The sequence below is a fragment of the Nothobranchius furzeri genome, chromosome 1 (assembly GCF_043380555.1).
Source record: "Nothobranchius furzeri strain GRZ-AD chromosome 1, NfurGRZ-RIMD1, whole genome shotgun sequence".
In the NCBI taxonomy this organism is placed as follows: domain Eukaryota; kingdom Metazoa; phylum Chordata; class Actinopteri; order Cyprinodontiformes; family Nothobranchiidae; genus Nothobranchius; species Nothobranchius furzeri.
The window spans coordinates 71,433,144-71,447,683 of record NC_091741.1 but is presented as its reverse complement, the minus strand read 5'-3'; the positions used below and the strand labels follow the sequence as shown (position 1 = coordinate 71,447,683).

General features: G+C 40.3%; 1 protein-coding gene across 2 annotated transcripts in view; it reads left to right on the top strand.

Moving 5' to 3' along the window:
• The window catches only part of LOC107374379 (polycomb group RING finger protein 3), a 98,106-nt gene that overhangs the window by 65,160 nt on the left and 18,406 nt on the right, over nucleotides 1-14,540 (top strand). For both annotated transcript variants that reach the window (XM_054739371.2, XM_054739370.2), the window contains 5 exons: nucleotides 1,061-1,170; nucleotides 7,139-7,256; nucleotides 11,421-11,517; nucleotides 14,112-14,167; nucleotides 14,403-14,510. In XM_054739371.2, coding sequence (XP_054595346.2) covers nucleotides 1,156-1,170; nucleotides 7,139-7,256; nucleotides 11,421-11,517; nucleotides 14,112-14,167; nucleotides 14,403-14,510 — 394 coding nt within the window. In that variant the 5' untranslated portion in view covers nucleotides 1,061-1,155. The remainder of the gene's footprint in view (nucleotides 1-1,060; nucleotides 1,171-7,138; nucleotides 7,257-11,420; nucleotides 11,518-14,111; nucleotides 14,168-14,402; nucleotides 14,511-14,540) is intronic.

The following is a 14,540-nucleotide window of genomic DNA, read 5'->3' as shown; positions in this document are numbered from 1 at the left end:
CTGCCACAGAGCCCTTACATCATGACACTGTGTCTCTCCATCACTTAGCTTACAGAGAAGTGTGACCTAGGCTTTAGTGATCCACTGATCCAAATCATAGTACCAAAAATTGTCACAAATTTTTTGAACAACTGGACAGATTTTGATTAAAGTTGCAGGCTTAAGTAACAGCTGATTACATCAGGTGCTAGGGTGTCCTCGGATGACCATGTGAGTGTGTGAGTCTGTTTTATGTGGCATACACCAAACTGAGTAAAAGGAAATTATTTATGAAGGTTTATGGAACTGCCTGTGGCTTCAGTTAATCCCACAAACACACGTGCTAGAAGATGTTGCTGGTGTTGCTACTGTAACATTTGTGTGAAACATCATCAGCGTGTGACGACTTGTTAACAGTGTGCGTGTCCTCGGCAGCCCTCTTCACATTTCATTTCTGTCGACTAACTGTGATAATTTCATGGTCTGATGAGCCGACAGAAACTGAACGACACCTCCTTGCACATCATGGCATAATAAAGAAATGTGTGTGAATCATCGTTCGCCTTAAATTCCCTTTTTTATCGTGGCTTTAGAGTTGGACTCCTACAATCAAGCAATGAATCACATGAAGTGATGACATGACGAGTTATTACAGTGTAAAATATCTGCTTCTCTGTGCAGGATGAAGATCCGACTTTGAGAACTGTTTTGTTGGTTCAGTCACATCTATTTGCACTGTAGTTTTCTGATTTTAGTGGCTTATAATACAACATTTACCTGATGTAACCAGACAGCGAACAATGTTACCCTGCACCCATGATTACTAAAGGTGCTAAAGTAAACAGCTGGTATTAGGAATTGGACAGAACTTCTCTTGGGATCACAACGACATTGAAAGTTGTAATTTTGCTAAAACCTTCTTTGTGTGTCATTTAAAGTCACTCTACCCTTGAAATCAGAAACAAAAATATCAGAATGCCTCCGGCCAAAGACTCTTAAAGCCACATCTTTTTAGTAAACTCCTTAAAGATTTGACGATGAACAATCAAAACATTCTGTGTTTTCTTCTCATTGTTTCCAGGCTTTGATGAGAGGCTCCCCATGATGAGCAGCTAACGCTGTCGGCCACACAAGCACAGGAAGAGTCGTGGCTGCTGCTCCATCCACAGTCCACGCATGGCGGTTTTAGGGGTGAGGACTATTTGTGTTGAATGTTAGAATGTATGAGAGAATATCTACTGAACTGTCATCGTGTTTACTGAACTCTCCTAATGCTGATAACTCCTAAAAGTCCAATTTTCTCAGCAGCTGGAAACATGACTTTTTGAACTCTTCTTCTGTCTCGTTATCGAGACACCTGCACAGATCTGAGAGCATTTTAGGTTTGAGCCCGTAAATAATAGATGTTAGACGTCTCAGCATCCGATTCACTGAACACAACCAGCCATTATCTGACTGATCTCTGCTGACTGTTTCATATCTGATCATTTAGCTGCAGCTGCCTGCTTGTGCTCAGTAAACAGGTCAGGTCTGTCAGAAAATAGGTTATTTGTCTCCTTTTCTGTTTCTAAATGAACTAATCTCATTCAGTCAGTTGACCCAAAGCAAAGGAAATTCATTCTTAAACTGAAGCAAAATAAAGTAAATAGGCCCTTGGTTTTATAAATTAGGCATTATCATTATATTTTCCTTGATAAGTTATCTATTAGTCAACTATATGCATTTATGCCACCATTTAAAATCTAGTGTTTTATTTATTTCTGTTGCTGTATTTTAAGATTTGTGTCAGATGATCTTGGATAATGTTTGTGAACACATTTTTTATTTGCTTAATGCAGCATATTGTTTTTCCCAGTCGGGACACACCTGTGTAACTTTAGTGTGCACCTACCCCCACCCCCCTTCTCCTCCAGGTGTCTTTTTATGTGAGGAACTGTAGTAACCTTCTGGGTACGATCGAGTTGCCTGTTATAGGAGGAGTCAAAAGTGTTGTCTTAAAGCGAGGCGGTGGCCTGAGAGACAAAAATCAACCCCAACCCTAGCAAACTGCTAAGTGCTCATTACCTGTTCATAGCTGAACTCCTTAGCTTAAATGTATAAAGGCTCTGAACGTGAATGCGGGTCTTTGAAATTTTAAGAACATGTTTTTATTTCTTCAAAGGAAACACAATCCTGTGAAGTCGTTCTAAAACAACTTCCGTGTGCTTTGGTCAAGGGTTACAGAACCAAAATATGCTTTAGCTGTAGCGTACACACACGTGATGGTGTGTACAGCCACTCTAAAGCACTGTGCTGATGAGCTGGCCCCAGTGTTTACAGGCGTTTTCAACTCCTCACTAGAGGCATCTCATGTGCCTGCCTCCCATCCGGCAGAAGGCTCTGATCCATTCGGACCAGAACCTCTAGCCACAAGAACAGTTTCTTTCCCTCTGCAGTTAGAGTCATGAGTGACGATCCTAGGACTTCCCACTCCAGTCGCTTGGTTCCAGTCATCTGATCCTGTGTTGTGTTTGCACCTGGATTTTCTGCTCTAAGTACCTAGATTGTCTTGTATATATTAGCCATTTCTCTAATCATTGCCTCTCTATATTATTATGTTATTGTGCTCATTTCTTATTTTTGCTCATGACTTGATTTAATTTTTTTTGTATCAATCTATTTCCCAATGTTGAGATTTCTCACACATATGGCAATAAAGCCCTTCTGTCTTCTTCTGTCGATGTGAGCCAAAACCAGCATGAAAAAAGTCCTCACAGGCCAGAAAATTAAGATGATTTTATAAAAAAAATGCAACAATTTTATGCTGAACTTCTTTACACTGTTTAAAGCATTTAAAAAGTGTAAATATACACCTGGCAGCCTGCTGGAGAGACAACATTCCTTCATTTTAGAAATGCAAGGTCAGACCACACAAGGTGGGCAGTTTCCCCCTCTTCCAGGTTCACACCTGGAAAAGAACATATTCAAATCTTAAATTCATATAGAAAAAGAAAATTTAAATCTCTGTAGATCTGAAATATTAAAGGACACTGATACGTTCGTCTGATTAAAAGAAAAATTCACACAATTTGCCCGTTGTGTAAATTTGTTCCTACACACGAAATACACACAGATCTGTGCATAATTACAGGTGATAAATGAAACTCCAGGTGATTTCTTAAGGAATTCTGATTGTGGAGTGAAACCACAATTGGTCATTCAGTTACACAATTGAAACGTAGCATCTGCTTTTATCTCCGTCCTCACACACACCCTTCAGAGCATGAATCACCAGCCGAGGTCCTTGTCGCAGCCTGTTGGTTCTGCTGCGTGTTGAAGCAACAACTCTTCTGGATGAAAGTTAGTAATGCGTTATAGCCGAATTAAATGAGTCACCTGCCTGATTGAAGAGAGCAGAAGTGATCATGTAGCTGGATGAGACATCAGCAAGGCAATAAAATAATTTGTTTTCTTATTGCCTCATAAAACACAGATGTTCTGCAAGCTGTTATAAACTTCTGCTGTAATATTCAACATAATGAAATAAAACACAGTTTCTTTTTTTATTAAAAAAAGCAACTAAAAATGATGAAAAGGAGCTTGTGGTGTTTTCCACAGATTGTTGCTGTGCGCTGATGCGAGTTGATTCAGACAGCTTTACAAAGTTTTAACCAATTACTGCAGAGTGGCCCTCCGGCTGATCCAGTATAGCACCAGCCCATCAGTTCTGTCATCCATCTTTATTTACAGTTTATGAAACAAACCCAGTGTGAAGAAAACAAACCCAATTCTTTTCTATATTAGATCTGGATCACTCCTCTGGTCTATTACCTGTCATCATCGTTCAGTCTGCGCCTCACGCTAAAAATAAACCCACCGCAGTGAGCACTAAGAAGGGAGGTGATCACTGATCCAGGATGTTTCAACTCTTGTTGGGCAAAGTCAAATTAAGTCCCATCCCAAACACATACTCCAGAGACTCGAGTGCTATTGAAGAGTTAACAGTTTAATGAATTTTTGTTTATTCAAACAATTTCAACTTTAATGGAAGAATTTTTTTTTACTAATCTAAGAAACATCACCAAACATTTCTTGTCCTGACGAAGGCGAGTGTGGCTGAAACTAGTCGCCATGTTTTATTCGATTAGCCATGGAACAAAAAAGGCTTTTAAACTATCTTCATCCTCCTGAGTGCCTCAGACTCCTTTCTCATTTTTTATGTCTGTAAAACTGTTTGCTAATGGATCTGTAAACCCTGTTGGTACCTTCAAAGGGTGTGCAGCATATGTCAAAGAAATGGGCAAAATGGACACATTTGATGTTTTCTTTTGGTTATTTGTAAATTTAGATCAGTGACTTTAGACCAAAAAATAAATCTAAAAAAAAAAAAACCACACACACAAAGGGACGAGAATATTTAGTTTCAGTTCAATTCAGTTTATTTATATAGTCACAACAAGAGTCGTCTCAGGGCACTTCACAAATTAACATTCCTGTACAGTTCAGTTCATTAAGCCAATATAAGAAACCCAGCAGACTACAGCAATCCCCATAAGCAAGCATGTATCAACAGTGGAGAGGAAAACACCCTTTTATCAGGAAGAAACCTCCAGAGGATACTGGCTCAGTATAAGCAGCCATCCGCCACGACTCACTGGGGATCGAGAAGGCAGAGCAGACACATGCGCGCGTGCACGCACGCACACACCAAGTAGTGTTCCTATGGCTACATTGTGATTTCTTAGTAGATTTTCTAGTTATTGAGAGATAAACTTTTTATTTATCCAAGTGAATCAAAAGTTAATTCAACAGGTAAACTAGTAGTAGCACATTCTATGTCGAAGAAAGTAAAATGTTAACTGGAGAGGGAGAATGTTAAGTGGTTAGCAGTGGTGTGCGAGCCGATGGACCCCTCCATGAGGACAGCACAGCTCAGCAGAACACCATTGTAGCTTCTTCCTGGGGAGAAAAACTCTTAGACAAAAAATATAGGTAACAGCTGAATTGGCAGGAAATAATGCAAATAGAGAGAAGGGGTCTAAGCCTATAGCAGCATAACAACAGAGTAAAGCCGCTTATCCACCTGCAAGGTTCATCACGGAGCGGGTTATTGTGGACCGGCATGTTCCTGTATGGGTCTGTAATGTCAGGAGAGCATTTCTGTTGCAGTTTGGGCTTTCATGTTGGCAGGCGGTTTAACAAAATGTCATGCGCAATTTCATAAAAGAGTTGTATAACTATTCAGTATTTTTGTGCTGCAACAAATGGTCTGCAGAGCTAAAGACAAAAACGAAATGCAGGCTCCACATGTGACTTCAGAGTGTGGTCGCTGGTTTGCCAGTCTGTAAATAGCAACCAGCGCGTTGTAGCACCTCTGAGTATTTCAGAGTATTTCTCCCATTTCAAAAAAATATAAATAAATCCACTCCGGCTGGTTCTGTCTTTAACTTTTCTATATTGGGTTGTTATCAGCTTGGCCTGACACTGTTCAGACATCTGCTCACATTCTTCTCAGCTGCCACTGAGAAAAGAACTTCCTTACCAATCGTTCTAGCTCCTCCTGAGTGTGGGGCGATGAGGAATGTATGAAGCTCTGAAGAAGACCAAAACCTGCTGCTACCTGCTGGCATTTTTTTTAACATTCATGTACAACTAATGAAAATATAAAAAACGGAACTCTGTTTGCTTGTTGCAAGTAGTGACGTATTTCTGTCAACCAATCAGTGAACTGTATTGTTGCTCCACCCTAACCATACTGCTCCAGATATTTCTGGACCTAACAGAAGGGGGGCCAAAAGGTCCCGTGACTGGCATGGTCCGCGTAGGTTGTCTGACCCTTTTTACAATCGGAACAGAAAAATTAGGAAACTGATCCTTCTCATTCCATGCCAAAATGGGTTGATGGAATAAGAATACATTAAAATCAGTAGAATAGACATGCTTGCATTATTTAGGTGAGAATACTTGCTTCCTAGACTACAGAAAGGTCACAAAATTGTTTTAAAGAAACTATTGTGCTGTATTAGAACTAACTAATCATTTTTGCTGATTATGTCTGGATCACATCAGCTGCGAAGTACGACGAAGGCAGGCACAATGCAGCGATCGTCTTAGCGAGTGCTCTAGTTTTTTTCATGAACCGCGTCAATTCTGGCAGGAAGTCAAACCACAACCCAAGAGGCAGGCCGGTAAATTTAACAAAATAAAGACATTTTTCAACATTAAACACTGCGATTGATAAATGTGGTCATTTTTGTGTCTCTAAACAGACTAGAGAGGTGAAAATTAACATACACACGCACGCACGCACACACACACACACACACACACACACACGCACACACGCACGCACACACACACACACACCTGCGGAGAAACATAGCGTTTCCATAAATTTTAATTCAGTTTTTACTGCAAAAGATGGATTTAATAAATGTGAACACCAACAAGTAAGTTTAATTCAAAGGTACACTACCACAAACACTAGTTATTTACTTAAACACTTGGAAAGGAACTGGTCTACAAAACAGCAGCAGGATCAGTGCAGTTTCCGATATCAACAAGCAGGGCAAACTGGTCACACACACACACACACACACACACACACACACACACACACACACACACACACACACACACACACACACACACACACACACACACGGGAGTGGGATGGGGGGGGTTGAAAAACAGTAGGCGTAAGAAGTCCTCGTCGAAGACTCTCGCCTGATGTGAACAGAGGAGCAGCGGGCAGCGCGTGAATTACGTGAGCGATCCGTAACATCATAGCGATCATAATATCCTTCATCGTCACTAACATTTAGAACATCAGAATTCTATAAATAATAAAATAAATATATAACACAATATTTGTTAAAGAATGATCAGAAATATCAATAGTTGTGTATTTATTATGGTGGTGGTAGGAGGCAGTGGTAGCAGCAGGTCTCTGCAGTCTTTCTTCCGTCAGGGCAGCTGTGGCTACATCATAGCTCATCCCCACCAGCGTGTGAATGTGTGGATGACTGTGTTGTGAAAGGCCTTGGGGGGTTGTTGAACCCTAAGGAGGAGCTATGCAAATATAGGCCATTACCAATCATGGTTAAAACAGCTGATCAGTAGATCAAACTAAAACTTGTTTTAATATTTCGTCTCTAACTTTTCTCCCCTTTCTCCTCAGAACCCCGACATGCTGACGAGGAAGATAAAGCTGTGTCACATCAACGCCCACATCACATGTCGCCTGTGTGAGGGCTACCTGATTGATGCCACCACTGTCACAGAGTGCTTACACACCTGTACGTCCTTCCTCTCACACTCCTCACACCTGGTTTCAGGTGTTCTATACTTTCTTGTTGTCTCTCTTCCCCTTTTCTTCATGTCATGAGATTTCCTTTTGCTCTGCTGCTCCTCTTTTAGATTTATCCAAACCTCACAGTCAGAAGGAATGAAGCTGTTGATGTTTTTGTTGGCAAGCAGAAGCCAAATGTCATTATTCTAAAGCTAAGCTGAGCCAGCCTCTTGAACATGAGCTAATTGCTCTCAAACACAGGCTCACAGAGCGTGTGATCTACGGATCTCATAAAGGAGGAGAGATGATCTCTCATCTACATAGCCTCATCATTAGTTGGGTTCAGTAAAGTGGGATAACACCATCTGTTTCCTCCTGCAGTTCTTCTCAATAATGTGTGATCCAGGTCTTTGGTTATCAGACAAACTAAGATTCATCAGGGAGAAAATCTTGACTCCATGCTTGGATTTCTCAGGAAATCTCTTTGTATGTGTGTAGTTGAGCTCTCAGCATTTTAGTCGTAATCCGTAAATAAAAAACTCTTTCAGAATAAAGTTAAGATCATGTCATTGATTTCATATTGATCAGGCTAAGTTTCCTTTATGTTTCTGTCCTTTTCCCATGAATGGTATAATGTAAATGAATGATTTCAGAGACTCGGAAGGGATTTAAAACTCAGTTATCTGTCGTTTTGAGTCACTTCTGTTTAAACAGGAATTAATACAAGAATCATTTAAAACTGTGGTTAAAATTAAAATATTAAAACAGATGTTTTAATCACCTTGAAATGGTCGTAATAATGCACAAAAGTGACAAGTGTGTTTCCATTTAAAAAGTTGTTTCCATGAACCTCTTTCTACCATTACTGGGGCCAGATTTGATGATCATAAAAGAAATGTATGCCATAAAATTACTCTGTTAGTGCTTATAAGATTATCTGAAGCGTTCTGGGTAGTGGGACACCTGTCTGGTTGAATATCCCGGCATTCCCAAAAATTCATCAGAAAAGTGCAAATGAAGGAACTGAGGCTACTGCATTCTGCATGACAAATTTTGATACTTCACTTTAATCCGTGTTATCCACCGTCTAGGCAGCTTCAGTGGCTGCCAGTCAGCCTCAGGGTTCATTTCAAGATCCTGGTTCTGGTCTATAGGGCCTTACATGGACAAGCACCATCTTACATTGGTGATCTTCTTAGTCCCTACACCCCCAGCAGGTCCCTGAGGTCCAGTGATCAAAGCCTACTGGTTGTGCAGCACCAGGCTAAAGACCAAAGGTGACAGATCATTTGCTGCTGTGGCCCCCAGACTCTGGAACTCTCTCCCCCTGAGCCTGAGATCAGTGGACTCAGTGGTCTCCTTTAAAAGCAGCTGAAAACTCACCTGTTCAGGCTGGTTTTGTGTGACCTTCATCACCCTCTCCTTGTTCTGCTCTCCCTACCTATTCCATCTTCCTCAGGATCCACTGATTTATCTCTTTCCTATTCACTCTCTCTCTCTTTCTTTACATTTTTAATCACAATTGTCTATTTTTTGCTCATTTTAAACATATTTTTAATTATTTTCTAAATTATTTTTTATATTTTTACATTTTTTTGTTTTTGTGAAGCACCTCGTGATTTTTATCTTGAGAGGCGCTATAGAAAAGATCTTTTCTTCGTCTTCTTCTTCGTCTTCGTCTTCGTCTTCTTCTTCGTCTTCTTCTTCTTCTTCTTCCTCTTCCTCTTCCTCTTCCTCTTCCTCCTCTTCTTCTTCGTCTTCTTCTTCTAGTCCATATGTGAATGGAAACGTAACAAATCAGAACCAAAGTAACTGTAGCTGGTCCAGGGTAAATAATCGTCCAGGCAAAAACACACCTTTATAAACACACACACTGAGGAATGAGGTATGAGGAAGAAACTCACTAATCATTTTCATTAATGCCAGGGTTTTACACATTTGCCCACTAGGTGGTGCTCTGTTTATTCTCACCATAAAACTGAGTTATTCTGCAGTTTTGTTATTCAGCGAGTTTTATTTGTTTGTGTTAAAGTTTGTATCATTTGAGTAGTTTAATGCTTTCTTCAGCCTCAACAGGGAAACTGGTTAGGTTTCAAGGATAGTTGAGAGTAAAAATTAAGATCGAATACACAACCACAATAATAGAACAATGGCAAGAGGACAAATGTACATCAGGAAGAATGTGCTGATTTTATTTTATTTGCTTACTGACTTGCTGCCACTGCTTTCAACTGAAGTGATTTTTCTCCTAAGTTGACAGAAGTGACAGCAAATCAGACGCAGGGATTTAGAAGAAGCAGAGTCAAACACCAACACTTTATTCTTGCGCGGCTGAAACTCCAGCAGGACTGATTAACTGTGAAGTTGTCAGATGCAGCATGCCTCTGAGCCTGTGTGAAGTCGGTTTCAGAGACCAACTTCCTCTTAGTCTCAACAAATATTTAGCCAGTTATTTCCTGTAGAACTAGTGATGCCTCGCCTCTCTTTGTTTACATGAAACCATTCCAGGCTGCTGGCTGAAGTATAATGTGTTGAGCTCTGTAGTATTTTTGCTGGTCAACCTGCTGCATCAGCCTGTTGTTGCATTTTGTATTCCTTTTTGGGTTCTCTGAGTTTAAACACCCCATCCTGTTCACTGCATCTGCAAGCCCAAGTGCTCTTTAACGCTCACATGAGCAGAGCCAACGGTGCCCGACCCCAAGCAGATAATTGTCCTGCCCATAACTGAACATACCCAGAGCAACGTGTTCTGTTTGACTGGGAAAATCAAACGACTATTGAGTGTCTGTTTCTCATTGATCAAATTCACTCTTGTCGTGATTTGGCACTATATAAATAAAATTGAATTTAACTGAATTGATTCTGAGAATTTAAATGAAAAAAATAAAAATCCCTTCAAAATAAATAAACATCAAACCTCTGCTGCTTTAAATGAGTTTAAGCCTAAAAACCTTTATTAAAGCAAAGAGAGGAAACCTGGAAAGGATCAATAGAATCCACCCCAGATGCTTCAGTACCATGTCTGACCAGTGGAGGGGGCTATGGCACCATAAATGGAGGCAGTCCTGCCCACTTGAAACATTAGAGTCCAGACGTGATGCTTTGATTCTCCCTCAGCCTGAGAAGGGGCTCCACCACCGGAGAGGCGAGACAAAGACATTCACATCACGTCATCGTTGCAGCTACTCCCACAGAGCCAGCTCCACTGCAATAAAAACGTCACAGAGATGGATTTCACTGCACTCCGGGTGCGGCAAATTACATCACAGGTTTATACAACATTTGACGGTAGCTGTAGTTGATAGATAAATACTCTAAATGTTATTTGAAGAATTTTCCCTCCGTTAGATGTGGCTGCGGTTCAGGATGGATTTGTTCTGCAGCCACAGATCCATCTGCGGTTCTTAATTACTTCATTTCATTTCCTTCACTGTTGTGTTTATAACTGAAGCATCTGGCAGAATAAACAGGAAATCAACAAGTCATCAGCTAAAAATGTTGATCCAGAAATGTTTGCAGCTTTTTCTTGGTTCACACACACTCCAAGTCAAAATGGAACGTTTTACGAATCTTGTCTCAACATTAAATAGTGGAAATTCCAACCCCTCAGTCAGTAAAGAACTTAAAAAAATTAGAATAAATGTTGCACCCTTATTTCTTGCACTAGCTGCCAATAGAAGATAGACGGGAAAACGCTTGGTTCAAAAAAGACACTCAGATCTACCTCAAACTAAAAATTAGCATTGAAAAGAATGAGTGAGTGAGACTTTATTTACCTAGTCACATGCTCAGTCTTGACAGATAACTGAGCAAACATCGGCTAGGAAATGAACACATTTTCCCTTCTAGTTTGACAGTTTGCTGTTGAAGCGTTCAGCAGATAATCAGATTGCAGTTTTAGCTCTACGGATATTCAGAAGCTTAAATTAACAAGTGAACTTGAAACGCCCTGAAAGATATTGGTGTTTTGCAGTTATTGGAGGTGTTGAGATTGTGTCACCTAACATGTCACGGCTGAAAGTACTCCACCAAAAGAAATTGGATGCTGAAAACACATCAAAGCTTCAGGACAAAACGGTTTGAAAAGATCATTTAAAAGTAAATTGTGTGTGTGTGTGTGTGTGTGTGTGTGTGTGTGTGTGTGTGTGTGTGTGTGTGTGTGTGTGTGTAGTCTGCAGAAGCTGCCTTGTGAAGTATCTGGAGGAGAACAACACGTGCCCCACGTGTAGGATTGTTATTCATCAGAGCCATCCACTGCAGTACATCGGGTGAGTGAGGGACCGCCACAGAGCTACACACACACATGCACACACACTCAGAATGTGCAATCAGCAGCACACTGTCGCTAACTCAATAAACTACCGAGGACTACAGAGCTGATGGCCTTGATCCATTTTATTCCTGCTCTCCTGCAGGAAACAACGTGGCCCTGAGCTGCTCGGCACTCTGTGTGTTTTTCTAATAGATGATCCATCTAACCCGAGCTTATTCACAACCTCGCTTTAATACTCAGGGCTGTGCTGTGATTATTGTACCTTACAAGTACAGTGCTGTGTAAAAGTCTGTATTTTTCTTCCAAGCAGACTTTCTAGAAATCTTTTAAAGATGTTTTTATTGATGGATCTCCAGAATTTTAGGTGCCTTTTTATGCCTGAATGATCCATAGATGAGAGATTGGTGTCATCAAAATTAATATGCTTAGATCAAATCTGCATAAAATAAGTAAACAAGCATCCAAAGTAAAAAAAAAAAAAAAAAAAAAAAACATTTGAAGGAACTTTGGGAGGCCCAAAGGGGACAAATAAAATAAAAAACCAAATAAAACAGGAAAATGTTTCTGCTCGAAAGGAAAACATAAGGAATATAAGACTGGATGAAGGCTTCCTGCCAGAGCTGCACTACAGCATTTTATGTTGGAGATCTACATGATAATCCAGCACTAATGTAATTTTCCTGATGAGCTGTGGCTTGAATGACAAGTGGCTGTGTGTGTGTGTGTGTGTGTGTGTGTGTGTGTGTGTGTGTGTGTGTGTGTGTGTGTGTGTGTGTGTGTGTGTGTGTGTGTGTGTGTGTGTGTAAATGTTGTTTGTAAATGAGCAATAAAACAGAAGGATTTTTAACACACAAGCAGCCAAATTATTATTATTATTATTATGAATAATAATAATAATAATTCACATTCATCATCATCGTCGGCTCAGAGGGTTGTTGTCCAGAGCTTTTGCTTTCTATTTATGTTTTATTGCTGCTGAAAAGTCAGAGGAGGGTGATGATGTTTCTGCATCTGTGTTCACCTGTCAGTCTGCTGATACATGAGATGGATTCATTCCATGCAAAGGAAGGAGGAGATCACGGGGGTTAGATCCATGTTTCCTTTGAAATGGTTAACCAACTTAATCCTCAACACAGCCTGCAACCACAGTTACCACACCTACATTGTTTCTATCATGTTAGATGTGTTCTGCTGACCCAGGCGACTCTTGTAAAAGAGAGATTGTTTCTTCACCTGGACAAATGCATTTAAAGTTCAAGATTTCATACATTATATCCTCACCATGAATCACATAAAATATTTTATGCCTGTTGTTTACGGGCTCGTAGGCCCATCATTTACCTCAGGTTTTAAAAATCTGAAAGTGCTTGAAGGTAGAATAAAAGTATTAGAAACTATAAAGCCAAAATAAATGTTATTGTTGTACAGAGAATAAACCCACTTAACAGCAGTGTAAAGGGTTTTCTACCACCCCTTTCCAGCAGGGGTCACTGTTTAGCTGCTGTATTGAGAAACATGCCTTCCATGTTTTAACCCTTAACTCAACATCTCCCGAGTGTACTGCAGCATCGCCAAACACGCCACACTTTCTGTTATTTATTTCTTCATAATTCTGTAACAAACTCAACGTGTCTGCCCATTAGCTAAACTTCAGTGCCAGGTGTCAGAAAGCACCATCAGATCTGCGCCACCCCCACAATGCAGCCGAGACACCGGCACAAGTAAAAACTCAGGCTGAGAGGAGCAGAAACTGCACACCAGCCTTGGAGCGTGTCGGTCTTACATGTACATATGTTTGTGGTCCTAACGGTACCGGTTTTCATTGAAGTCATCTTGGCTTTTTCAGATTTTTAACAAATAAATATTTTAAACTGGAGAAGAAAGTCTGGTTTGAGGTTGACATATTGCAATAATAGGTGGATGGAATACATGTTATTTTCAAATAATTTAGGAAAATCAACCAGTCTTCATGTAAAAATACTTTTACTCTCCCATGTTCTGTTAATAATCCCAGATTATTCACGAATGGAGCTGATTAAACCTATTTAAATCTGACGTAACTGCATGGCGGTGCATTTGGTAGCCCTGTTGCCTCACAGCATGAGGTTACAGGTTCTTATCCAAGTTGCAGCATCTCTGAGTGGATCTGGTATTTTCTCCAGGTACGATGGTTTATTCTTACAGACCAAAAATATTCATTTAAGTGTAACTGGAGAGTCGATCATTCCTAGGTTTGAGTGTGTGTGTGTGGCTGGTTGTCTGTTAGTGTGTGTCCCTGTAGTCATGGGGGGGATGCATCACGACTAACTCCGCCTTTCATCCAGCGAGGTCTGGCAGACTGCCCCCTGAAAACATCAATTTAAAAAAAGTTAACAAAGTACATGAAAATCAACTGGTTAATGCTAAGAAACATCCTGGGATCTGTCACCCAACAATTTAACTTATTGGAATAAATTAGAACAAACATGTTTTTCTGGCTTGTCTGATTTGCTCTGATATATTACAAAACTAATCTTAGGCCACATTGCCTAGTAGTCCTACAATCATAAGGTATAAGGTCTAACTAGGTCTTTTCTTTTTTCATTTCAGCCATGACCGAACAATGCAGGACATCGTCTACAAGCTGGTACCGGGACTTCAAGAGGGTGAGAGTCACCATGTTTGATCAGAAAAAAAATGTAGCTTTTGTTGTGTTTAGTCTTCCTGGGGGGAAAAAAACATTCTCTGGAAAAGTTTTACTCTTCCTCATGCATTCATTTTGATGCATTTTAAATTTACAAACATAGTCACGTGCTTATCAGAAAACTGTAATGTCGTGTGTGTGCAGCAATATTGAGAAAAGCATCTTGTTTATTTTTTTTATTTTTGCATCTTGTGCAGCGGAGATAAAGAAGCAGAGAGAATTTTATCAGAAGCTGGGGATGGAAGTTCCCGGAGACATTAAAGGGGAGCTGTGCAACATGAAGGCTCATCTAGATCAGCGCAACGGTACACACACACACACACACACACACACAC